The 27333-nt window shown below is 41.1% G+C and overlaps 1 protein-coding gene across 1 annotated transcript in view; it reads right to left on the bottom strand.

Moving 5' to 3' along the window:
* PITPNC1 (phosphatidylinositol transfer protein cytoplasmic 1) overlaps positions 1 to 27333 on the bottom strand; it is a gene marked incomplete at its 5' end in the record, with an annotated part of 77333 nt that overhangs the window by 6212 nt on the left and 43788 nt on the right. The window contains 4 exons of the mRNA XM_084273398.1: positions 465 to 528; positions 871 to 1026; positions 9985 to 10080; positions 20038 to 20109. Of these exons, the coding sequence (XP_084129524.1) occupies positions 465 to 528; positions 871 to 1026; positions 9985 to 10080; positions 20038 to 20109 (388 nt within the window). The remainder of the gene's footprint in view (positions 1 to 464; positions 529 to 870; positions 1027 to 9984; positions 10081 to 20037; positions 20110 to 27333) is intronic.

Here is a 27333-nt window from a genome sequence, read left to right on the forward strand (position 1 = left end):
AATCCATAGGAACAGCTTCAAACTTTCCTAAAGAGCTAAAATTGTGTTGAACTGAGGCCTGAAGTGCCTGCAGTAGGGAAATGACTGCATGTCAATACAGGCTTAGGAAGGAGCTTTATTCAGAGCTGCAGGCGGTTCTCTACAAAGATGACTCCTGGCAGGGGCAGCTCCTGTCTGCCTACAGTGCAGGGGGACGGGGCTGATGCATCTATCCTGAGCTGCATGGGATGTAAAGGCGTCCTCATGCTGCCTACTGACTGCCTAAAACACAGCCCACTCCTGTCACAAAGAACCTGCTGCCAGCAGCTCCGTATGTTCCACAGAAACAGAACATAGTTCCTTCTCTTTCGTGAACAACTTACACCAGGACCTGATGGTCTGTGAAAGCAAATAGAAATGTGTTGCTAATTGTCAGAAGCCTTGCATCAGCCCTATTGAATGGGCTAAACGTGGAGAATACTTACCATACCACTCATCAACCCAGGCAAAGGCCTGCCGGTGCCCGATCAGCAGGATGTCTCTGACCACCTGCGGAACACGGACACGGTTACAGACCTTGCAAGGAACTGTGCACATCACTGCTGCACCTCTGGTGCTCGTGTGCATTCACAAACATCTTCACCTATCTGTTTATCACAGGGCTGGAAATATTACTGATAGCTTTTCTCAATCTTTGACCCCAGCAGCTCCAGGCTGTGTCAAGTCTGTACCCCATGATGAACAATTTTGGCTCTTTCAGACCTTGAGGGAGGTGTGAAAGCAGATTCGGCTGAGCTGCTGAGCTTCCACCCAGCCAGTTACCCTCCTGTGCAGGCTAGTACTCAAGTTCTGCTTATGCAAAGGGTAAGAAACAGCTCTTGTTTCACTGACCTTGTGTACAAATTGCTCCACTCTGGTTTGAAGTCCCCAGACTTCAAATTTCACTGTCACGAGTTTGTAGGAACACATAATTGGCTGATGGGTCTCTCTCCAGCCTTCTTTTAATTGGCCTCTCCCGGTCTTCTGTGACTTGAAATATTTAGGATCCTGCAAAACAAAGAAAACATACTGAGAAATGTGGGAGAGTAAGTCCTGTCTGTCAGTTTGCCAAAGTAAAATGTTTTGGTAAGACATAAAGTATGAAAACATGCTAATAAACACTATGAAAAGGCACACGAAAATGCCTTCATTAAGCACTAGGATGTACTAAAATCAAATCCTGCCTTTTACCCAAGAGCCAGTGAATCGATAGCAGGGTGTTCTTGGAGATGCTTTGACAATCGTATCATCTAGGACATTTTCTGCTACAGGAAAAGATGTTGTTGCAAGTCACACAACGCAAAGCACTCCGAGTGTTATTTATGGCTTTTGGAAAACAAAGAAGTCGCTTCTTCAGAGCTTGCTTTTCCACTGCTCCCTCAGCGTGACTTAGGAGCACTTCCTACCCATGCCTGCTTCCTGTGACCACGTCCAGTATGAGCTCTGACGCAGCAACACCGACGGGACCCTCACAATGCCATTTCCAACTTTAAGAGAACTTGTGTAGCCAGGTGGGCAGCTGAGTATGAACCTCCTCCAGTTTGGCCATCTCTAGTCACAACTGAGTTATGGTACCTTTGGGCAAAGCACGGAATGACTAATTTACTAACTGGGAAAATAAAATAAATTGGTGTTGAATTTTCAGCAACAAGACCAGAAAGCCAGTACAGGCTCATCTTTGGGGTTTATTTGTATCCATATAAGATGCCATTTTATTTTCCATCTCACTTTATGCCCAATCCTGTAATTATACCTTGTAAATAGAAACAATTTATGGTTAAACATTGATTTTCAAAATCAGAGCTCCTACTGGAGCTTCCAAAGTCTGTCCTCAGAAATAAACAGTGTGCTCATTCATATTACCTTCCCCGAAGCTGAGATCTGAGAGCTTTTAAATCCATCATTTGTTCCCAAAGCACCTAAAGGTGCATTTAAGTATGTGCTTCAGTTATGTACTAAATGGAAGAGAATCAGGAGAGAAACTAAAGAAATTGGTCTTAATTTTCTTGCATTCATTGTGAGTTTCTAGATCATTCTGTTCCTTCTTTCTAATGTTTATAGTTGTGTCTGGACTTGGCTTCTGATTTTAGCCATAAACTGAAGCTCTGACATTACAGCTTCTTTACAAAGCTCTAATGAGGTGAGAGCCTTCCTGCTCTGGGAAAGTCATTGCTTTTATTGCTGACAGATTCTTTTCTAAATAGAAACTTTAGGCTCGTGGTATAATAAGGTGTCAATGTTAAATCACCATAAAAACTATTCAGAGTCATCATATATCAGAGCAACACAGCACTGTACATCACAACTCACAGTCACATGCTGTTGCCAATCTTCTCACTCAATAAAGCTTGACCTCAAATTGATCTAGTTATTTTCTGGTTGAAAGAGCTGTTTTATAACTGATTATTGCCTGCAACAATCAATAGAATTACAGCAATAAAAATAAATTAAAAAAAAAAAGGACCAAGCAAGACATAATATTCAGAAAGGGAAAAAAGGAAAATTGAAGAGAACCAGTGTCTGTGAGGAGGGGTCTGCTGTGCCTCCCATACACCCACGGTGTTAGAGTGATGGAGCTGTTGTCCTGCTTGAGCATTTCAGATTTGCACTTTAATAATCCTGAGTGTTTTGCTGGGACACTTCAAATCCCATCGGCGATAACCAGACCTCTAATGGAATAGCGTCAGTGCAATCCAGAGGGCATTAATGTAATGAACTTGAGCTGGCATCAAGTATTCAGGATTTATAGATAAAAGTTAAATGATGAACTGCTACCCTGCATGGCTGCTCACTCACACATAACACTTGTGTCTGTCTCAAACTGCAAGACCCCTCTGGATGCTGGGAAGGCAGTGATTTGCTTGGGTTTGTTTAGTTTGGAGTTAACCCAGCAGACAAGGGGGTTCATGGTGGGAATTAAATACACGATGATGCAATGCAATCATCCCTGCCATCATCTGAGTTGCAAACTGCTTATACAGTGCCCAGAGATGGCACCTTTGCTTCCCTTACCCATGTCCATTTTTCTTGAAGGACGTGATGTTGAGTCACAAATTGGCTGGACAGTTTTAAGCAAGGAGCTAGACAGTGATGGAGAGTTTGGGCAACTGCTATCCAATAGCTTTTATGTAAATCCCTGCCTTTCTGAAAACAGCACGTGTTGGTACTCTAGAACTGGGCTGATCCAGGAAGAAGAAAGAATTCAGAGGAATTGATTCTGTATGAAAGATCAAGATATTAAAGATTTTGTTGGGTGTTGGCTCAGGTCTGCTAAAACTCAACTTTATCACCATGTTCCAGTGTTTAAAGGGTGGCAACAAAGAAGATGGAGACTGTGTTTTCACAGGAGGTCACGGGGAAAGATGAGGGGTAACGGGTGCCAGTTGCTCTTGGGGAGGTTACAACTGGACACAGGAAGAAGATTTTTCACAGTGAGAACAACCAGCCATTGGAACAACCTCCCCAGGGAACCAGTGGATTGCCCAATGTTGGAGACTTTCAAGATGTGGGGAGACAGGGTGCTGGGCCACCTTGTCTGAACTGTGCTTTTGCCAACACAGGTCGGAACAGATGGTCCTTGAGGTCCCCTTGAACTTGGTGCTCTCTGATTCAGATCCCTGGGAGCTGGATGTAAAGCTTGCCTCTCAGCAGAGTCCTGGGATGTGAGATACACAGCAACATTAAGCAAAGCAAACTTGAGGATTTAATCTCTGGGCCATCGGTTCAAAGGGTGTGAGTGTTTTACAGAGGTGAGTGGTTATCATCAGCAACACTCATGTCCATGGGCTTTTTACAGGATGCTAAAAAAATCAGGTTTCAAAGTCTTGGACTATTTTAGAAATTCTGGCTCAGCAATCACATGTGCCATGGTTCCAGCAAGGAAGCATTTAGGTGACAGACCCCTGTATTTCTCTCTCTATTTTGCATATATTTACACCTTTCCTAGGCTTCAATCAATGAGAACTTTGAGATGAACCCAGAAGGATTTTATATGCTGAATTCATGGCTCCAAATGGCCAGAGCAAGACCCACAGCCTGGAAAACTTCCTGCAGTGAGGCACAAAGGTCTTTCCAGGAAATGTATTAAACACGTCCCAGATGCACCAGGAGCTGTGGCACACCAAGTCTGAGACACCTTTGCCAGTGCCAGGAAGTGGGCAAGACAACCTTTGGTCTGACCCCGTTTTTATGGCATTATTTATTTGGTGTGTTCCTTATTTTTGCTCCTAGCCACCCAAGACTTCCTTTCCAGACAATTCACCGTCCAAAGAATACTGTGTCTATTCACCATTTCCCCTTAATCTATCTACAGGCAAAATCCTCAATCTGTTTCAAATGTAATGGCATAGCTAAAATCTTTTTGTTTAAATAACCTTATCGTCCTTTTATCAGACACAATTTATTAGGAAAGCCCATCTGGCAAATCCTTTTGCTACAGGGGACCAAAACCTCCTCTGTATTTGCAATACATTATTGCCAGGTGCAGAGTGATTTAAAAATAGCACTTCTGCTAACATAGCAGAAACATCATTACCCAGGAGCAGGGCTTCTTGGAGAATAAAATGTAAAATTACAATAAAATAAAATGGAAGGCACAGCAGTGATGGGTGTGGCTTCAAACGTAGCACTCTCCCAGTGTTTCTTACTCAGGCCATGTCTGGCAGGTCCTGCCTCAACATGCTTATTGTTGGGGATGTCATTATTTAGCATTTAGCATTTATTTACTTAACCTTCCTCATGGACTGCAGACGTCACGGGCATCAGATGTGGAACTGTAACTCCCCTTCCAGGAGGCAAACACCAACAAGTTGATAATATAGCACTGGCTTGTTGCAATGCTTTTTTTTTTTTTCTGCTTTAATTCTGAAATGTCAGGTTTTACTTAAGTAATGAAATATTTTACAGAAGAATTGCAGAAAACTTCCAGGCCTGAACGGGTGCGTATTCCCTTAGCTTGGACATGATGTGAAGATCCCACACTGCTCTGCAGCTGGCAACATCTCCTTTGTCTGCGTGCTGGGAGCCTGCAGGGAACATCTTGCTATCCTCATCACTGCTCTGTCTCCAAAATTACTTGCTAGTTGTGTGGCCATTTCAGCCTGGATAAAGATCCCCAAGCTGAATGTGCTCTCCAGAGGTGACAGTGCTTATGCCATACATCTTCCTTCTTGCCAGACAGTACTCAGATGTCCCAGACATGTCCTTCTTTCCTTCTTTCCTTCCTCCCTTCCTTCATTCCATTCGGTTTTTCAGACTCCTACTGCAATGTATTCCACCACCACACTTTTGAAGTGCAGTCAATTTTCCCCCCTTTAAGCTGAAGCCCATTCCATGTGCTCTGGAATTTCCGAACCAATCCTTCATGGTTTTAATACATGTGAACTGCCATTTACCCATCAGCTGCCATTGCTAGGGTTTGGATTTCATCTTATATAGCCAGGGCTCTGGAAGGATCTGTTGATGTAAAGATGCTACTATAGACATTTATGTGGAGGCATTTTTTACAGGGGTTCCCCCCTCCCCCTTGTTTTTGAATTTCCATTAAAATGTTGTGGGTTTTTTTGAAGAGCCAGCTAAATACTGAAGAATTGTAAATATTAGCACAGCTCTGAGGTGTTAAAATATGATAATCCAGCCTAGATGTAAGCTCAGGTCTGAAGTCAGTAAGGAAAGAGAATTGCTCCTCTGAGCCCCGAGCTGCCGTGCTGACACGCTGCGCACACTCACTGGGGGCTGAGGCAGCTGTTTTATCTCAACCACCATAATTTTCAGGCTCTGTAATGCGACAGAGGTTTTGTTATTCTGAAAGCACCTGGAGAGTAGGAAGCTGGACCTATTGCGGTGCAGCTGTGGTAAAGTCAAACACGCCAGCTACTGAGGAATGCCGCGGCGGCTGCAGGGAGTCGGGCTGCTCGGAGGTGACTGCAGAAGTTCATCCCACTTGTCCAACTCTTGACTGGTTTGTTATAAACAGGAAACGAAACGCTGTTAATTCTGAGAAGTTGGATGTGGTGGCAAAAGAACATTTTGCTCAGTAGCTCACATCTACACTCTGTGTTTCATCTCAGGGAATGATTCACTCCAGGGCCTCACTCGAGCACAGCGCAGTTTTACTCCTTCCCATAATTCAGATAAATATCTGTGTCTGTATGGGGAACACAGGATGGCTGGTGATACATATTCATTGATGGTAAAGTGACAGGGAAATGACTGCACAATGTGTCCCACTAGCCTTACCTGTGGGCTTGTGCATTCTTTATACAGAAATGCAAAATACTGTATTGGGTGTAACGTACAGTCAGACTTGGGAACATATGTGACTCCTTACAGGAAAGGAGGCAAGCCTGTTAGTTAGATCCAGATTCAAGCTTTCTCAGTTTGGAGCCTCACATTTAAGCTTCCCAAAGATGTGAGGATTTTTAAGTCCATGCTTGTAAAAAAGATTTTAAAAGTTGCTTTATTTAAGATGTAGCAGCACTGCTAAGCATTCTGGTGGCTCCTTCACAGGGAAGTTTGGGGATGGTCGTTATGTTAAAATCCAGTCATCTGGTCCAGTGATACCTCCTCCAGCCTTCTGCAAGAGCAGCTCTTTTGACAGCAGAAAACAGTATACCCCCACGGGAGACAGAATTGGACTCTGTATGTGCTTGTAACAGCTAACAAAACTCTTCTGACTTGGTGATTTGGCTCCTTTTGTGCATAGCACTGGGACAGGCTGCCCAGGGGGGTGTGGAGTCTCCTTCTCTGGAGATATTCAAGCCCCATCTGGACACCGACCTGTGTGACCTGTCCTAGGGACCCTGCTTTGGCAGGGGGTTGGACTTGATGGGCTCTGGAGGTCCCTTCCAACAGACTATTTATTGGCAGAGGTTCCTTTAAAGTGTTCCTTGGAGAAACAACAGATCTCCTTAAGCCTCCAGCTAACTCTATCTTTTATTTTTCAGCTCTAGTTAATACACAGAGAAGAGAAAAACCAGATATATCCAATGCTGGATTTGATAATTTTTCCTTCAACCGGCACGACATTTTCATGGAACACTTTTCCTTTCCCATCAGCACCAGCACCAGCCAAAACGAGCTATGCAATTCAGATGGAGCATTAGACATATGAAGATGTTTTATACATGTTGTCTTTTTATGTGTGAATCACGGTTACGTAAGTTACGATGGAAGGGGAATATAGATCTGTTTATAAGATTCATGTCAGGGCAACTGAAAAACACTGTTTTAGATGGCAGGTGCCAGGAAGCAGAGAGCAGTTGTTGCTTCACTTGTTTGTGCTGAGCCTGACACTGTGGGGCCCTTGGATATCTCCTGAACCGTCCTGTGGTGACTGCACAACACACACGCAGCCATACCTTCACCTTCTGGCTGTGTCCCTGAGAACGGCTCTAAGGCTGCAGGGTTCCTCCTGCTGTACTCAGTGAGGCACTAACCCAAAGAAAGGTCACAGTCAGACTGGAGAAAGGGGCTTTTTATACAGAGGACTCTGAAAAACTTCTGATATTGACCCAAACTGCTTCTGAAGGAGGACCAAGCACTTTAAAGCTAAAAATAACAGCAATCACAGATACTAGCTTAACAGCACTGAAATAATTAGAGCTGTCTGATCTTACCAGGAGTCTGTCTACAAGCAGGTTCCTAAGCACTAACACAGAGCGAGCAGTTGGAGTAGTGTGTGAAAGGCTTCAATTATTGAAGCTACCTCTCTGTTATACAGGAATACAATTAAACAATGACATTTGCTGTTGAAAACTGAACTGTATTTTTAACTGAAGAGAATTCAGAATTTAATTGAAAAATTTCAAAGCTCATTTCTAGCAGCTCCTAGGCATGCTGACCCTGGTACAGGACAGGCTTAGCTTTAAGCATGGAAAGATGCATTGCAATGAAGAGATCACCACCACAGCTGAAGTGAAAATCATGCTCATTGGTCTTTCCAGACGGGACTCAGAGCACATACCCTATGGGATCTAATTCTTAAATCCTGAGGATTGTACTTCACTTTGAATCTTCAAATTTAGTACCAATTCAGATTAAATGATCTATAAGCAGCCAAACTGTTATTAGTGTAACTGAAATACCATTCAAAAGCTTACAGTGAATGGTTTTTAGTTCTGAAATGGTTATTTGTTGGAAAACACAGACTGTTTCTCATTTACATAGTTACTTTTTATGCTGTTCTGATTGAAAACAGACGGAAATTACGTTGACAAACATTAAAAATCTTTTTATAGTCCCCAAGTTATGTAAGAGGCCTCATCAGAAATGGGAATTTGGCTTCACATTCATCGTATGGCAGCATAAAACCCCCATAGTTTGTAAACTCTGGAAGATACTGAATTCAACTATTATTAATTCACTATCAATTACAGTATGTGCACAGTTAAATGCTAAGGTGTTCATACTATTTATGAATTCTGAAAAATAATTTGGTAGCCAACATAGAAATCATCCATCAGTACAGAAAAAACAACAGATGCTGGGCTATTTTTGTTTTTTAAACCCATGTAAAATTCTATTTTGCTTGGAACCAGGTCTCTAGATTTGTCTTTGAAATAACAACACAAAACCTCTGAAATTCTTTTTGCACTCAACTGGAGAATGGATTTCCATACCATAAGATTAATCATATGGAAATAATACTTAATGGTTGGCCAATAAAAACAGGAAAAAAACCCTGAAAAGCTCGATGTTACCTTCCTTTTCACGATTTCTGGAAGTGCAAACACTGAGATGAAGCATCCTACATCATTTCTTTAAAACACAGACAAATGCTGACCTGTTCAAGAGCAGCAGTCACTCCCAAAGGGAACGTGAAGACCCCAGAATTCAGACAAGATGATGGTACTGATAAGCTGTTTCAAGAGGTGTTATATAATTTTGGGTACATAACAGATGGGTTTCATTATCTAAGGAAACGAATAAAATTACTTTTCTTTCTACTGTAGACCTAATTCTGTTTTATGAACCGGTATATAAAATTTCAAATAGGATCTATAAATGGAAGATAACAAGTGCCTGACTTTTTAAGTCTGAAAATCATGTCTCCTATGGTATAGAAATATATTCATTGGCAATTCTTCATTTTCTATGCTAAAAATGATGATGTAGTCTCATTTTGTATAGTCAAACAGCTGCCATACTCATTGCCAGCTATGAATATATACTTGGCTCCAGAGGCAAATCGTATCTCCAAAATTAAATGCAAGTATAGATCAGATCATTCCTCTCCAGCTACTTGCTGTGAACCAGCAGTTTTCGAGTCTGAGGTTAAAATATTGAGACCTCATCTTCATTTGCATGGCGGCTGCGGATTTCAAAGCAGTGAATTGCACTGACCTACAAGAACCATGCTGCTCAGAGCTGTGTGTTATCAAATATACATGGGAGCAGTGGTCAAGGGAATTTTAAGAGAGTGAATGTGGCTGCTGCCATTGATGTTTTTTGGCAGATTCACTGCAGTACGCAGGATGCTTCAGTCCCTCTTGGTCCTGTGCCATGGTCACCCCTGAGCAACTGTGCATCAGCCCTGTTCTGTGTGCAGCAGATCTGTCCATTGACTGGGCCTGGACTCTTCTCAGTTGGGACAGGATGCGAAAAAGGGTAATAGTAACATCTAAACCTGCTCAGACTTGCAAAGACTTAACTGAGCCTCAGGATTCCAAGAAATAATCCTTTTCTGCTTTGAATGAATTCAGCTGACTATCAAAGGGCTGGTACAGAATATGTTTGGCTAAGGGAATGGAAGCGTCTCGGATGGTTGGAGGAATCATCTGTAAAGGAACGTGTTAGGCAATCTAGATCGAGAGGTTGCTGTCTGCTTCCCTTCTAACCAAAAGCTTTTAAAATACTGCTGGCCAGCAAGATTTCATAACAAATAAAATGGTTTTGATGCCTATCAAGGCTTTCCTGCAGCCTCTTCCATTCCATTCTGCACCATGTCACAAGCAAGCTGTCTCTTACCTCTGATTCTTTGTAGTAGCGCTCAGGAATTTCATCGCTGGCGATATCAATAAAGCAGACTTCGCGCTCCAGATCTTTAGCTTCTTTGTCAAAAATCTGCAAGTTAAAGAAATTCAACACTGTAAGAGAACAACACTCTCACACAATCCACCTGGAATAATGGCTACAAGCGATTCCAGTGGCCTGTGCAACATAATGTATTCTAGGCTTCTGATGTCGGAGGCTGCAGTTTTTGCAGGGGCACAGTTGCGTTCTCCAGCCTGCTGCAGACATCGAAGGGAAGAACATGGATGTTCTCAAGGTCATGTGTAAGCAAGGTGTTCCTAAGAAAGATTAACCACAGTTTGAGTGAATTATGCCACAGACATTCTTGGGAACAATCCGCTATGTCAGATCAAGAGACAGTGGACTAGTAAATATAACACATCATGCTCAGCGCTCACTGCTCACGCTGTTCTTCCCTGTGCTTTTTGGAAGGAGACTTTGGTCACAAACAATGAAGTCAAGAACTCGGGTTGGTTTTATTGTGCTCTCTAATCTTTGAACTAGGTTCCACCACTGTCTAACAAACCTGATTTTCTGGGTGTTTCTAACCTTTTCACTCCAGGGACAGTCATGACACACGCAGGTGTGGCATGGGAATCAGTCAGGCGAAGCTGCAGTTATACTGAGAATCACAATTTTGGCTGAGCTGCCCTCAGTGGAAGCTGGAAACTTCCACTCTCCATTTGTGCTCACAGAGCTTATTTTCATTTCAATCCTTTAGGACCTGGCTGGGAACACCATGTCTCTTGTTTTGTGCAAGGCAAGCGATGGGTGTACTCTGACATCCGCAGAGCAGGGTTCTTCTGAGCCTCTGGCCGTAATTTCATTCTTTAGGCATCTCAGTGACCCACGGAACTTGTGCCATGTCTGCAATAAATTTCTACTCATGGTTCTGGGGCTGGGAAACAGTCAGTAGTTAAAAGGCTATCAGGAATTAGGGCCACAAAGCTCAGGGAAATCATGCATACAGCGTCAAGATCAGTAACAAGCTGCAATGTATTGTCTCCTTCGGGGCACAATGTTCTATAGCTAACGTTTCCAGGAAGCATAAATGTTTTGGGGGTTTTTTTGTGTGGGTTTGTTTAATAAATGTAGTGAATGCTCTGTTAATTTAATTTCATTTCATCCTAGAGGAACAGTTAAAAATACAAAAAGCCAGCAACTATTCAGTAGCAAGAATGTGACTTTATTATTCTGGAAAGAAATGCGGATGCCCATTTAAAGCATTGAGAGTGAGCAGTGGACTACAATGAGCAAGTGCACCTGCTGGTGAGAAGGACATTGCTCAGGAAATCATGATTCAAATAGATGAAAAGCTGAAGTTTGACTCTACAGTTTTAACTTGTCTTGGTAGTTAACAGTGCTGGAATAAAAGAGGCAGCACCAAATGCTTACTGAACTGGATATAAAACGTTAACGTGCCTGAAACTGCAGAAGGACAGAACAAAGGGAAACTCTGGTCTGTTTTTATCTGTGTGCTTATTTTCCTGCTCCAGTCCTTGTTTTGAAAAACATTATGTTGATTATTTGAATCAATTTGAGCTGAGGTCCTCCCCCTGTTGTGCTCTTTCTCAGAACTGGGGTACATTTTTAAAGTACCTGTTATGTTGTATATATATAATACAGGTCACTTTTTATCAGCTTCCCTGCTTGCTTTTTGTCAGATATCCAGAGCAGTGTCTTGATGAAATCAGTTGAACTATTTCTGGAACAAGATGCATTTCACCATAATCTCTGAGCTTTAAACAAAATAATGGAGATTTCTCTTAAATGGACATTACCAGGTCAGCTGAGGCTCTGAATCAGGATATGGTTTAAGTACAAGCCTAATAAATTTAAGCACATGCCAATCTTTGCATGTTTGCAGGGACCTAAATAGGGACTGTTACCCAGTGCCTTATCGGCAGAAACGTGCCCTGCTCTGCCACAGACTCGATCCACACATTGCACCTCTAAGTAATACAGCTTTAAATTCTTTTTCTCTCCTTAGAATGCTTTGCTAGAAGTGGGAATGACAGATGCCTTTGCCAATCTGTCAAAACCAGGAGGAATTCTTCAACCAATTCAGTGGTGCCTTATTTGCCGCTCGGGCTGTCTGACCATTTCCCCCATTCTCAAAGTTTGTTGAGTGACATCCCCTCTTCCCTTTGCTGGCAGAAGTTGTTGTCTAATTATTTATACTTCTCCTCTTCTTAGATTGTCCTCAAAAGATTTGCAGATCGAGATTTAATTTTCTCATTCTATCAGCAGTAGAAAATAAGAAGTCATTAGAGAACAAGACTGATTTCTTTCTTAGCTCTAATTCTCTTATTGCCTCTCCTAGCCACATAATCTGGGATTGTCTTAAAACCTGTAGGGAGGATGGGTTTATTGCGTTGGTGATCAAAGAGTCTAGAGAAATTTAAAAGTTTTAAAAGAAGAGATTAAAGGCCACGAAAAGAAGCATAAGGCTCCCAATCTGTGCAACTGTATTTGCAAATGTGCAGAGAATGAATGGTGAGAACAATCTGTATCCTTAAGAAGATGATGTAGAAAGGCAGAATATTAAATATTATATTGGAAAGAACTGGACAGGCTTTACATTTGCAAGCCAATTAATTGAAATACACAATCAAACGGAAAACAAAGAGTAATATTCAGGCTGAAGAGTCCTTTTTGCTGTGGGTTTTGTTACGGGTTTTTTGGGGGTGGAGGGGTGGGTGTTGACAGCTTTTTTATTACAGACAAACATTTATACACTTCCACTTTCTAAGAGGAATGAAAACTCATCGTGACTTAGACTAATTCACCCACAGAATGACAAAAAGTGGAAGAAAAGTTTTAACTGGGTCATTTCTGCAATCGTCAATAGGGTTTTTTTTGGGAAAAATTTTCAGAAGAAACCCTGGCAGAGAATTCTGGTGCCTCAGGAAAGAACAGTCACACAGGACACTGCACCAGTCTAAGTGCTGGGGGATTTACATCTCTTTCCCTCATTTTCCTTGTGACCTACTGCCATGTCCTAGCACATACTTCACTGGTGACTTCTCTTTTCCCTGTAGCCAAAGCCAGAACAGAAAGTCAAGTTATGAGCTCATGATGCATCAACAACAAATTTAGTATCTTTTTTCTACAAGCTCCTACAAGTCGCTGGGTTGAACCTCATTTAGATGCTTGATAATCTGAAATTTCACCACAGCTGACCTGGTTTGGCTGTGAACAGGAGAAAGCCAGTTGCTGCTGAAGCCACTGATGACATTCACACTAACAAACTCCTCACTCATCTACTGCACAAGGACTCTGATGGGCAGATCTGTGCCTCTTTGGCTGGGCTGGGTTCCATAATATAAGTTTCTCCTTCATTCAAAGGCTTACCAGCTGGAAAGTGGCTCATCTCTGTCTTTACTGCAAAATGTTATTTTTGCCAGCCAATACAAGAATTCTGGGGTCATGAGGCTGTAATAAGGCAGCTAATTTGCACTGTAAACACTAATACATACAGGACATAACATTTCCTCTGGAAACAGTTAGATAACAGGTCAACTTAGAAACAGAGACAAGCTGTTGGAGATGAAAGTGATAAGGCAACCTGTATAATGAGTTCTGTACTATGACAAGTTTGACAGTGGGTGTGGTTGTTTCTGGCCACTGTTCTTCCCGTGCTGTGTGAGACTTTAGGGGAAGAAGATCTCCATGCTTTCCTTCCTTGTTACGCTCCATCCCGCCCGCCCGCTCTTGCTGAGAGCTCAGCTGAGCCACAGACATGAAACACACAAGAGCAACAAGATTTTTTTATTATTTCAAAAAAAGGAGAGCACTCCTAAATTAATTAACTTAATTAACTCCTAATTACAGGCAGGCAGTATGGTAGCAAACGTGATTATTATCCCATGTGCTAAGCAATCAGACACCTGTGCCTATCCACAAACTTAAGCCAGAATGACTACACAGTGCAATGTACAACACGTAATTTATTGAGGTGAAAATTCCTACTACAAATCAAATTTCCTCTTCTAGTAAATCCTTCTTTGAGTTCACATCTATGCCTGAAAGCGTTGTTCTTCCCTCTTTGCCTGCCCATCTGCCCTGCCCTGCCAACAAAGCCAACAGGCATCCCAGCATACTTAAATCCTGACTTTGCAATAGCTGGACATCACCAGATGATGTCTTAGTGGGGTAGGCAGGCTGAGACATGAATGGCATGACAAAAATATCTTGAAGCAGTAGAATTTGAAATGAAATTAAATTAATCTCTGCCTTTCTCACTATTCTAGTGATTCATTCATTGTCGTTGTTCAACAAGAAAATGCAAAAAATACAGTATGTAGCTAGAAGAGTCCCCAAGCTTCCATGAATATATGCAACGTATATACCCCTTTTTTAAATTTAAATATTGATATTGCACAAAAGCTTTTGAATTTTCTCTGTATTTACTCTCATCTCTGAAATGTAATCTAACTATGCAACTTGCAGGTATTGAGCCATTTGTATGACAACGAGCACTTATCATACATATGTATGCATCATTGTGGGGTGGTTTAAATTTAGATTTCATAGTATGTGAAAGTTAGAGGTATAGCTGCAGTAAGGACTGCAAAAATAAGCTTTTTCTTTTTTTATTCCTATTAAAAAAGGGAAGATCTGGCACAAAACCATCTCTCCAACTTGAAATTCTAATCTCCTTAGATTGCCATCGTCAGAACTACTGGCTAGTCTCCAATTTATTCTTACAGCATCCTTTCCCAGCTTGTGTCATCTGGTCCACTTTAACTTTCATTTTGCTGAAGAAAAATTTGGTCTAAAATAAAAAAGCCCCTACTTGGAGCTTGATCTGTGGAGCTGCATTCAGCACGTAACTTCTCTGCAAGTCATGTTCCAACCCCAGTTATCTGCAAAGTCCATTAATTTGCTTTTGAGATTTACTGGGGCAAAGATTACAGGAATTGACCAATTTCAACCTGTTCACTGGCTAAAACTAGTTATGTGGGGACATAGAATTGGGAGCAATTCTCTCATGGGTAAAGATTGAATCTCTCCCCGAGAGCAGCAGGTTTGGCTCACTGAATGGTGAGGGAATATCTCTGTATGCCACAGAGTTCCACCTGCAACGGCAGCTCCAACCTTCTCAGCAGCCTTACTCCCTCCTGCTTTTATCTCCATGCCACTGCTCCTCTATTACTCCACCTCTTATTTAGCTTTGTACTTTCTGAACAGAGAAATGTATTTTTATGTAATTATGTCACATTTCCAAGACCATCACACACCATCAATAATATTTACTAGTCCTGTTAATGTCAAGTGTTGGATTTACTAATTAACTTCAGTAGTTCATTTAGAGAAATCAAAAACTAGAGGCACAACCATATTACTTGTTCACACCTGCTGTCAGTACCAGCCTTGTCTCATATTCTGTGGCAGCCATATGTACTAGTTATAGTTCTGTTCAACACAGAGAGCTCTTCACAGAGAAGGTGTTTTAGGCTAACCTCTCTCTGCTTGTTTGCCTGTGGTTTTGAGACTTATTTGAGGCAGAAAGCTTCACAAGATCAAGGATTTCCACTGCCAGTTATACAAGAGACAGAGATATGCAATACCATCATACAGCAAACATCCAGGTGCAAATAAAATCATCCCCCAAAGTGCCCTAGCTCTGGTTTTGACATACTTTGCAGTGGTGCCTAGCAATCCTTTAGACATCCTGCAGCGCAGTGAGGCTACGCCAGGTCATGGCTGAATCCACTTCAGCTGAAATCAGTATTTCATGGCAGTTTCTTTGAACAGTGAATTTAGATTTAATTTACATGTGCTATATTGAAGTTTGTTACAACCTAGTTCCATGTTACTAAGATAAGAGACAAAAATAGGGGAAAAAACCCTACCCTAAAAAGACCAAAACTGGAAACAGCTTTTCTTGTTAGCTGGTCATACCCAAAATTTATTTTACTTTAGCCAAACGTTCCACAGCCAACACTTCAGAAACACACACTATGGATGAGGTGTGATGAATGACACAACACTACATACTCCATCATTTGTAAGGGCTGCAGAATCAGAACTTGCTGTCAAGAAAGGATGTTCCAACTTTAAATGATGGCTCTGTAACTTACAGAGATTGCATATCAAATAACATCTGCTATTAGCTGGCTGGTTTTAGCATGTTCAAACTAGTAATGTGTCAGATGATACTAGTGTTAATGTACAAGTACGTGAATACAGAACTACCTCTTGTTTCATTCAGCAAAAAGTCACTCTGAGACAAGCATTTTTGACACTATATTATCTTTGAAGGGCTAGAAACATATTGATAATATATTTTTATCTTGATTGACAAAGAGTTAGTGCTGTTATGTCTGGTGACTTTATCAGCATTACTGAGACACACGCTTACAAAAACGTGCCCGATGTGTCTGTAGTGCACATTGAAATAGCAAGGGTAGAGATGGGAGAAAAGTGAGAGCAATACACCATTCAAAATAAAATTCACCTTATGTGACATAAATACTGACCCATCAATAGTCTGTTAAAAGAAAATTGTGTCTGCCCAAATAAGAGGTTAACAAAGTCTGCTCCTGCAAAGCAGACTAATTCCTTCACAAACAAGCAACAGCTCACACCACTCCTGCCTGTGATTGCTGACCATTTAATTAATTAGACAAACATAACAATTCTTGACTATTCATCTTATGGCTTTAATATTCACAATAGAGACATTGTGTGTCTATACTGAAATCCCCAAATTACTAGTTCTTCTTATGGGAAGAAAAGTGCACTGAGTGACAGGCACTTCCATCGCTTGCCGGTGCTCGCCGAAGCTGTCTCTGCACCCGCACCTCCCTCTTCCCAGCAGTTCCCACTGCAACACTGATTTACATAAGCAGCTAAAGATGCAAGAGAGAAGCACTATTTTCACATATTCTACATATACCACCCACAGTGTCACATTTGGTTATTTAAAATAAAAATAACATTTCTCTTTAAAGTAAGAATTTCACTTTTAAAAAGACCCACAAACCATTGAATGAACGGCCTGACTCACTGGTCTGGTTTCTAACTATTAATGGAGCTATAAAGCTGCAAGGTAGCAGTGACAGTATGTGATGTACCAACACCTTCATCCACCACTGATTCTGTTTTTCGAAGGAGGGAGTTGCCATGTGAACGTGTAGATGTGATACAGCAAAACTAGTTGTGCTGTAGCACTGGAACTCCCATCTGGGTGGATTCATGGTACTGCTCCCCTACCATCTACGCAGCAATTCATCTCCACAAAGGGTGTGCTGGCCACTGACCTCTCTGGCCATGTTTGTATTTGTGCAAATCAAGTGCATTAAGCACATTTAAAATAGGTCGAAATTATGACAAAGCCTAAGGCATAGAAAAATCAAGTTCCAAATAATTATCTTTCACTTGATTCTTCTATTGTGACAACTGGGAAGAAAAATCAGGAGGAATTTTGCATCAAGATATATTTCAGGAATTAGGTAGAATTTTACCAGGCAGTGCAACATGTTAATTAAAATAATTTTAATAATATACTGGTCTGCTAAATGACAACAGGAACCCAAGAGCATTTATATTGCTTTCCTCCACTAATCAATGGAAATAGCTTTAGTATCCTTCTATCTAATTATTGCTTTTGACAATCAATATCTACTTTATTAGACAGCATGGAAATGAATAATGGATCAGAGCTCAAAGACTTCAAAAAACCCGTTTGGTCTCCAAAAATATATCTAGAAATAGTAGAGTTAAAATCGGACATGCATTATTGCCCTGATTACTGTAATATTAATATTCATCTAGCATATTTTGCATTGCAACTACAAATTTTACAGAAGTATTTTCGTTATTAATGATTTCTTCATCCACCAAGGCTGTTAGCAGCAATGGAAGGAAATACAGTGTGTCTACAGAAATCTATAGAAATGGATGCTGTGTCTCCTGTTGTTTTCCAGCTGGGCAAATGTAGTGAAATGTACTCAGAACTTGTCTGATGCAAAGAAGGAATACGCTTCGCTTTTTCTTAAGGGAGGTTTAAGCCTACCCACAGAGTAATAGACACAAGACCCACTCTTACTCCTAGTTTGGAGGTGGCTGGTGTAACAGTCTTGATGAGGTCTCTCTATATTTACTAACCAGCCTTTCAGTGCCATACCAGGCATCTGTGTCACCAGATCAGTGTCACTGGATTAACAGCAAAGAAAATGCACATTTTCCATTGGTTTGCTGTGCTGACACTACTGAACAATGTAGCTCTCAACTAATAGAAATTAGGGCTGGAGTGCAGCCCTCTTTCTCCTCCTCAGTTCATGTAAGGGTCAACTAAATCTGTTAATCTTGGTAAATATTTGCCTGTGGCTCAGGTACCTCAGCAGGGTAGTATCACCCCACTGGCACTCTGGTAAGAAATACATATGAAGAGTTGAATTCACATGGAGTAGAGATTCTTGATTTACATCACTTGAGGATTCTACCTGTGTGGTAATTTTATCTGAAATTCACTGGCTGGGTACTATTCAGGGCTTGATTCATTATATTTTAGCCACAAAGCTGACAGGTAGAAAAAAACCCTGAAAATTCACTGATTAAATAGCTCTAGTTCTTCCTTCCCCTGTTACGCTCAGTACAGAAAGTGTCTTCTCTCTGCTGACATTATAATGTACCAGAAAACTAGTCTGCACCCTTCCTAAATCAAAGGTGTGGGCTTGCTCTGAATTAAAGTGCTGCCAAAAAGCAGAAGTGAACATTAAAAAGTGCATAAATTACATAATGCTCCTATAGTTGGTAATATAATACACCTCTCACTGATCTGGATCTGGCTTAGCCCAGCCGTGACTGAAAGTTGTTGGTATCTGGTGGCTAATACATGATCTCTGTCATGTTCCCATTGGGAAAGTGTCAGTATGCCAAACGCATTATTCAGAATTATACCTTGTTCTTTTCCATGTAAATATTCTGCCAAAAGCAGTGCAGCAGCTGTCAGCCTTATGAACGCGCAGGCCCAAGGCGGCTGGGGAAGGGGTACCTCCCATCTGGAGAACAGAACACTTTAACCTTAATAAGGCTGCTAGAAGGACACCCCTGGAAGCTGAAAGGCTCTGTGTCTCAGAGCCCTTTACATCTGTTTTACTGCTGCCTTCTTTCTCAAGAATGAGTTAAAACACTCCTTCATTAGGTCTCTGTAGTACAGATCAATTTTCTGGACATTTTAACCTGTATGTCACACCTATAAGAAACTTCTTCCCCTAAGTGCAACAAATGACTGCCTAAAGCATACCAAAATGAAACATATGGAAGCAGAGTGGTGTGTTAATCCAAGGGCTGAGTCTTTACATGCCTGGCTTTATCAAACACTATTCTTTTGCTGCAAGTTGTATGACTGATTTGCTCCCCGTTGGGTTCCACTCACCTGCCTTCTGTTCCTGAGAATCTCCCAAGCAGCAGCTGCTGGTTACTCACTGCCACCCTTCCTCTAGAGAGGATTTTGCATAGTTAATTACCCTTTTATCTCTAAGCTCTAACTCTGAGAACCTTATAAGTTTTGATAAGTGGTTGCCAAGAACGTCGCCTCAATAGCCCAGCTACTGTTCCCCTGAAGTGATTTACTGCCATCTCTCATGTCTGACCATTGCTTAGTTTCCCCTTCACTCTTCCTAACAGCTCCTTTAAATTCAACTCCCTTTACTCAGAGAGAATGTGAAACAGGTAAAGTTGAATACAATTACACTGCCAAAACCAAGAGTGATCTTTTCTTTACTCTCCATCAGGACCAAATTCACATATAAAAATTATGTCATATTTAGAGAAGTAACAAGTAGGATGTGAGATGCAGAAGGGAAGTTGTGTACGTGGATCTTTCATCCCATGGTGCTTTAGAGGTGACACCTCTGCAAGCTGCTGATGAACAGGTAGGTGTAGACACAAGACCGAGGAAGCCTTTTTCCCTGGCTGACAGACCTCCAACCCCAGATACAGAGCCCAATTAACTAAAAGAATTAAACCAAATTTTGCAAAAACCATCATACTTACACTGTCATTGCTCCCTTTGTTGTCCTCGTATTTTGTCTCTATATGAATGGAGAATTTAGGCAAAAATGAACACTGCAACAGAAGAAAATACGTTTGACATAAAAACCATGCCTTGCTTCATCAGCTGACATTCAGACACCCTGCTTGATACCAGCTTTCTGAGTTTTTTCAGATTACTTCAAGAAAAAGAGTCAATATGCACAGAACATAAGAGCAAAGGTTTTTATGATTCTGGAGGGACGTAGAGAATCTGTCTGAAGGCTGAATACTATAACGAGGTATAAATAAATTAGTATAAGTACTCTGGGATGATTACATACTATAGTTTTAATGCTCACTATGCATAAGGGTACAAATGCCCTAAATGTCTTGTTATAAATTCAGTTCACTAAGCTCTCGAGAGCAACTAGATATTCGTCAACATGGATTAGTCTATCCCCCATGTAAAATAATCCAAGGACACTTCACTAGCTGCAGGTGCTAACCAAATAGAAAAAGATGCTTTGATGTGTGAGGGCTTTTTTTAATTTTCACTGAGAAATGAATTTTAGCATAATTTCCTATTCATGAAATTAAGATGGATTATGAGCTGCTGTGGAAATTCCTTTATACTAAACCCAAATCATTTTAGATACTAATGCAAGAAAATTAAGATTGCACAAATGCTTTTCTATTAGAGAATATATATATTTCTGTATTTTACATGGGAATACATTTATTTTTCTGTGGGCTGTTAGTTGGCTTATCAAGACCAGAATTTATATACTAGGCAACTTGATTCCAGTGGAAAAAAGAAGTCAAATATCTTTTCTTAAGCATTTTACAGTTCTTTCAAATCAGCTTTTCAGATAGGCAGAGTAGATATCCAGCAACCTCTGAAGGATACTAGTTCAGCACCTTTACTATTAGTCATCAAGTCTGATCTTGCATTAACTGCCAGTGAAACTGAGGTGCCAGTTCCTAGTATGATGCATCACTAATACCCGATGGCAAAATGTCTTTGAAAAGACATTTGTACTGCACATACAGATTATACAACAAAGACATTATGATGCCTCAGTGTTCACATTGCTGCTGCTCCAAGTTTGGACTTGATAAAATTTAAGAGTTCTTCTAAGGGAGAGGCCGATGACTAAGGAAAGTGGTGAGTTAAAAGGCCAGCAGTAGCACAACAGAACTGCCAGCTCCTTTCAAATGACAGAAAATGTATTCCTGATTCCAGGGGTATCACCTGACAAGTCGTTGTTTAATCTTCCTGTGAACACAGGATATCTAGGATTCAACAAGCACATCTAGAATCAGTCCTTGTGGAAAAAAGAGTGAGAAAGTTTTGCCAGAATGAGATTCTGGTGCCATGGGAGGCTCCTGGTCAAACCAGCTACTCCTTCACCTAATGAAATACTGCCACGTAGCACAGGGGTGCTGTGGTACCCAGGCTGCACAGGCTCCTCTTCTGCTCTTATAAACGTTTTGCTTTTCATTAAAGATCTCCGCAGAGTGGCACATTTAGGAGTTTCAATCCAATCTGAGCTGTGAGTAGCTCTCAGCTATGCAACTTGGTCACTGAGGGAGTGTGTGGGAGGGAAAACAAACAAAAAATCAGCCGGATGGGGAGTGCAGGATGGGGCAAATCCAGGGACAAATCTGCAGCTCCTATTATCCATAGTTTGTGGGCAATTAAACATTTCCTGTGTATACATTTCAGGAAGTTCCAGTTGAAAATATACAATATTTATGAGCAGTCTGTCAGAACTGGGGATCTTGTAACTCGAATTAACAGGAAAAAAACGCAGATATTCTCCCAACTGAGGTTTCACCATGTATCTCACTACGTTGCTTCTATTCTGGCGGACATCCAAAAGCATCTGCAAACAAAAGCGTTAGCAAACAGTAGGCACTACAGGGAAAGAAGTGGTTTGGTTTGGGTTTTTTTTTTTAAAAAAAAGCCAAGGTTTGCCAGAGAGTTCTAATTTGTATCTCCAAAACTAACAAAAAGTTGGAATGAGCACCCTTGAACTATATTAACTGAAGAAGAGGTGAATAATAGGAGTTCATTAAAATAATTCTATTAAAAAATTATTGTAGAGTAAGAGAAGTTATAAATGTGATGTTACAAAATACAGGGAATGACCCAGGAGCACAGGGATGCCAGCACTCCAAAAACAATGTTTGACGTCACTCAGAGGATCTGCATAAACCAACATTCTAGTTCTTCTCATGTTGCAGGAGAATACTCAAAGTTGAAACACCAATTACTACTGGAGGGGGATTATGGAAAGCAGATTTAAAAATATGTGTAACCTAATGACAGCCATCAGTACCGCAGAGTGTTCAGAGCATTTGGAAATGGTGCCAGGGGGGTGAAAACATGGGCTGTTGATCTCAAAGATGTAGTATATGGCTGCCTTGTATTTTTACAAAGGTGTATAACTCCAGGGGTCACAGTCCAGGTGCACACAGCTCTTGCTGACAACAACTTAGACCTCTGCACATGGGCATCCTGTGGGAAAGCATCCTCAAGGAAATGAGACTGCCAGTGGATACCGTGTGTTGTCAGTGGTTGCCGGAACTGCTCACTGAGGGCAGCGACTCGTACTGCACCACTGAAGACTCGGGCCTTAGGTCCCAATAACAGCTTTTAGAAACACTGTCACTGAAAATGGTAGAGATGAACACCATACTATTTATGATGTAGTAATTGTTTAGAATAGTTACTAGGAAAACACAGTTTACCAGCATCATGCCTGCATATTTCAAGGTTACTGCTCTAGGACATGTTTTACTTACATGTTAGTTTGTGCTAGGTATCTGCCCGCTTGATTTGAGGACCAAAACTTGATTCTCACAATTAAACAAAATCAACATCTCTGAAAGAAAATCTACTAATTGATAAAAACAGAAAACAGAATCACTTTCGTGATCTATGATGAGAGGGTCATCAAGACCCTATCTAAGTCTGAGCTTCTAAGTGAAGCAATTGGAGTCCAGTGGTTGGCTGGAAACCTCAGTGGCTGTGGAAACTGCTCCATGCTGACCTTCACTGCTCTGAGCAGCGCAGTTCTCTCAGCTCTTTTAAGAAGTAGCAGGATCCACCACAGGACTTGGGGCTCTCATGGTCCCACTGTCAGAAAACTCCATTGACAGAAGGCACTTTAGTATGGCATCTTTCACATTTACAGCTAATACAAAGCCAACACCTCTACCAAAGCGGCACCTCAATCCTGGTTCTGATTAAAGTATTTTTGCTTATAATTTAAGTATTGAAATTCAGGAGTTATTGGATGGAGTTAATTTTTCAATACTGAAAAACATTTTTCTTTATGAAAATAGTTGGGTTTAGGTCATAGTTCCAGGTACAGTGGAGCAGAACAATGCAAAATATGAAAACCCTTTGTGCTGGTGACCTGAAGCACAGATAAAGCTTTAGAAGAAATTTTGAATAAAGCCAAATGCCAGATTTCCCTTCCACCTTGCTATCAGAAAATACCTGCTATTTTCAACCACTGTCTAGAGGTTGCCAGCAATGACTCAGATCACGACACTTTGAAATGCAGCCATTTCATCTATTGAACTTGAGGTTGCATTAGGCTGCTTGTAGCAGCTCAGCAAGCCACTGCTTGAATCAAGTTGTTTTTTCCTCTGACCCAGAATCTAAACTGAAATTAAAACCAAAGAGAACCTCTAGCCTTGGTTTTCAAAAAAGAAACACTAAGAAAAGACTAAGGATCTTCAGAGTATTATAGAAGAAGAAATTTAAGTGTCATTTACCTCAAGCCACCTAATTAGAGAGCAGAAAGTAATTTTCTGCACAAAGCTATCAAGAGGCAACCTCCCCCTGTATTTAGTATAGAGGTGAGGACTGTAACAACCTGGTTTGAGGTTACAAACAGTGACATGTATTTACCCCAATGGAAACTAAAATTCACCCAAAAGTACTCCACCACAAATATATCTCTCCAAAACACAACTGACTGGCAACCGCTGCCCTAGCAGCTGTGGGGGGTCTCACCAGCTTTCAGGAACACTTAGCAGGGTCCAAATTTTTGAACATTTCACAGAACATGTCTCATGATTCATCAGCTGCACTCTGACTAATTGGCAGAGGGCTCTGGCAGAACCAGAAAACTGTTTATGCATCATTCAAGAGACTTTATTATTCATCATGAAAAGTTGTTGGGTTTTTTTTTCCCCTCCTTAAATGGTTGCATATTTACTTTGCCAGGGATTAAAAGTGTTATGCAACAGCCAGACTCCAACCTGGGAGTGAAGGGTAGGTAATGAACCTCTCAGCAGTTTTTTTTTTTCCAAAGCACCACTCCCTTTCTGCTCTGCCTCCCCCGGGGTGTGTGTTCCTCCAGCACCAACCTGGCAGCACCCATACACTGAGCACACACAGGAAGGCACAGGGCACAGTTTCCAATTTTCCAGTTCACTATCTCTACAGCTTGAATCTTTAATTTGAAAATAGGCTGAAATTCTACATAGCCAGACAAAACCTTCACAGCCCCAATGCCTTCAATGCTGAGGTTCCTTTGCTCTCAAAGGAGGCGTCGTTTACATCATCGCCTCCAGATCTTTTTAGATGTGTTATAAACTCCGTCAAAATTTGCTAGAACCCATTACACCTCTGACACTCGAAAACAAGTACGGAGAACATTCAGGGGCTTTTGGTTGTTTGTCTGTTTGTTTAAACTTTCTGTATTTTTGCCCCTTTTGGAGGAACCAGGAGAGGTTTAAAGCTTGAGAGAGTAACCAGTGAAACAACCAGAGAGCGATTACCACACAGCAGCAGGGGTATTTCCAGATTAAAATAAAGTTAAATGAAGGCGGCATACGGAAAACACAGGCTGCAGTTGCATTTTCAATTCACTACAGATAACCTCTTGAAAAATGAAAGGCCTATTTTTAGCATGATGATTGATTAGCGTTGCCATAGCAATAAGCAACACTTACAAGAAGGGGGTAGAACTGAAGTATGCCAAAACACTTGCCAAAGTCTTAAAGAGACAGTCAAACACATATGGTGTTTTACAGTCATTTTATGGGGAGGACTGCAAAAATAACCCTTGCATAATAATTACACTCGAGGTGGCTGAAGGAATTACTATAGTTGCCAGTGAATACGTTGGTCAGGGTAAGTGAGGAAGGTCTCTCTTACCCTCTGTAACCTGCTTTGTCTGGGTGACTGCTATTTCATGAATACCGGTTTAGCTACTTTAATTTTCTGTTTGGTTTCTTTCTGCAGAATATGTTCAAAGAACTGCTGGAGACCTCATCACCACTGCACTTCACTTCTCCTGCTCCTTGTGAATATTAAGCCACAATCCTTGGCAGTTATTTCTGCCCAGTAAAAATTAATCCCACTTCTTTTTCTAAGCAGCAGAAGCATATCCCCCTAAATCTTAACATAAGAGAGGCAGACACTTCTTGTAAATGTTCTCCCTGATCTCCCACCACTTTTCAGACTGATTTTTTTTTAATGTGGTCACATATACATTATTTTGGCCACACAGGTGGAACTGGATCTTTTACAGAGCAAACATGGGAAGTGCTGTAATGAGGTGTGACTGGCCAAGTAAACCTAGCGGTTATATACTCCGGACAGCACTATGTGCGAGCACAGGGAGCTGCTGGGATGCAGGTTACTTACTACACAACCTAGCATCAATCAGCATGACAAAGTCAGAATACACGGAAAGGGCTGGGCAGGGTGATGGCAGAAGTTGGAAGATGTGACTCAGTAAGAGGGAGGAGAATTTGGAAAGTGAGATAAGCACAGGAAGGTGGTAAAGAGCAGAAAAAGTGTTGAGTGGAAAGAGTAGGAACAATGCAAAAAAAAAAAGAAAAATAAGAAAAAGAGCTTGAAAACAAGCAAGGGAGTTAAATTCTAATAAACAAGTTCAGGAAGAGATCCACTACTTGTTTGTATCACATACAGCAACTTGAAGATAAAACAGTCAACTACCACGCTGCCTCCAACCACCACGAAGCTCAGCACTTATCTCTGGTTTTGCCTTCCCTTTGGATCTGCTTCCCGGACACATGGAACCTGTTTGCTGAGGGCAACAGAAGAGGAAGCAGCCTGCACGACTGAAAATGATTATCCCATGAATCAAAGAGGGGGTTGGATTGCTTTATAATAAGCCAGTGGAGGAAAAAAGGAAATCTCCTGAGCAGTTTGATTGACTCTGTTCAGTGGGATTAAGCTATTAAATGAGTTGGGGATGAGAGGGGAGGAATCTCGGTAGTAGCTTTGCATTAGGCTGTAATCCTGCAGTACAGATTCTGTTGCATTTTTTATGTAGACTCTCCATACAGCCAAGCTGGAGAAACATTTGTGCACTGAAGCCTGATGGGCTACTTCCAAATTTCAAGCACTGGTACTCAGATAAAGCGAACACAGGAAAAAACCTCTGCAGATTCCTTGCGATGTTTATCTGAAACAAGTTGGGGTTTTTTTCTTCTCAAGTCATCTGATTATAAAAATAACAATTACAAAAACATTCCTTCCAGATAATTTGCTTCATGGATAAAGTGGCAGCTGACTAGGAGGGAAGGATATAACACGCCTGTTCTCAAAAGTAATCAGGAACCAGCAGGTCAATAATGGAACATTTAGCAACTATCACTCTGGGGCCTTGACACATACCAGACAAAATAATTATATTTGCCTCAGCCATTTGCTGTGGAAGAATTAGTGTCATTGTGATCTATCATCAAAGGAATTGTTGTCTCCTGCTTTCTATTCCGTAACTGTTTTTCATAAATATTCTAAATTTATATCCTATTCCTAAGTTAATTTGAGACATTGGCAGGTTGAAAGAATGCAGAAAGTAAAACATGCCATTTTTAATCTTTATTTTGCTTTATATACCTGTAATTGTGAAGCTAACAATTGGCCGTGGACTATACATTACAAAATTATCCAGCTGGTTTTGAATTGCAGCCCCAATATAGAAACACTGCTAACAACACCAGGGCTATTCAGCTCAGACAGCAGAACTGTTTGAAATTATCCCTGGTAACCACCTGAGCTGCACCTTCAAAGTCAGAAGAGGTTGCTTAAATTCTGTTTCTATTTTTCCTAACCTCTTTGTACTCACACTTGATAGCTACACTTTGTTAGGCTCATTTTCAGTGTACTTTGATCACAGGAATTTCTTGCACCATGGTTGAGTCACCATACGTTTGTGATCTGATTATTTGTTCACTTGAGGCTGCTCTCTTTTGGTCCAGAATCTCAACTGTCACTTGAAGAGGTCAAATGGGTATTTGCTCTGTGCTGTTTATTGTCTA

The sequence above is a fragment of the Gallinula chloropus genome (assembly GCF_964237585.1).
Source record: "Gallinula chloropus genome assembly, chromosome: 20".
Taxonomy (NCBI): domain Eukaryota; kingdom Metazoa; phylum Chordata; class Aves; order Gruiformes; family Rallidae; genus Gallinula; species Gallinula chloropus.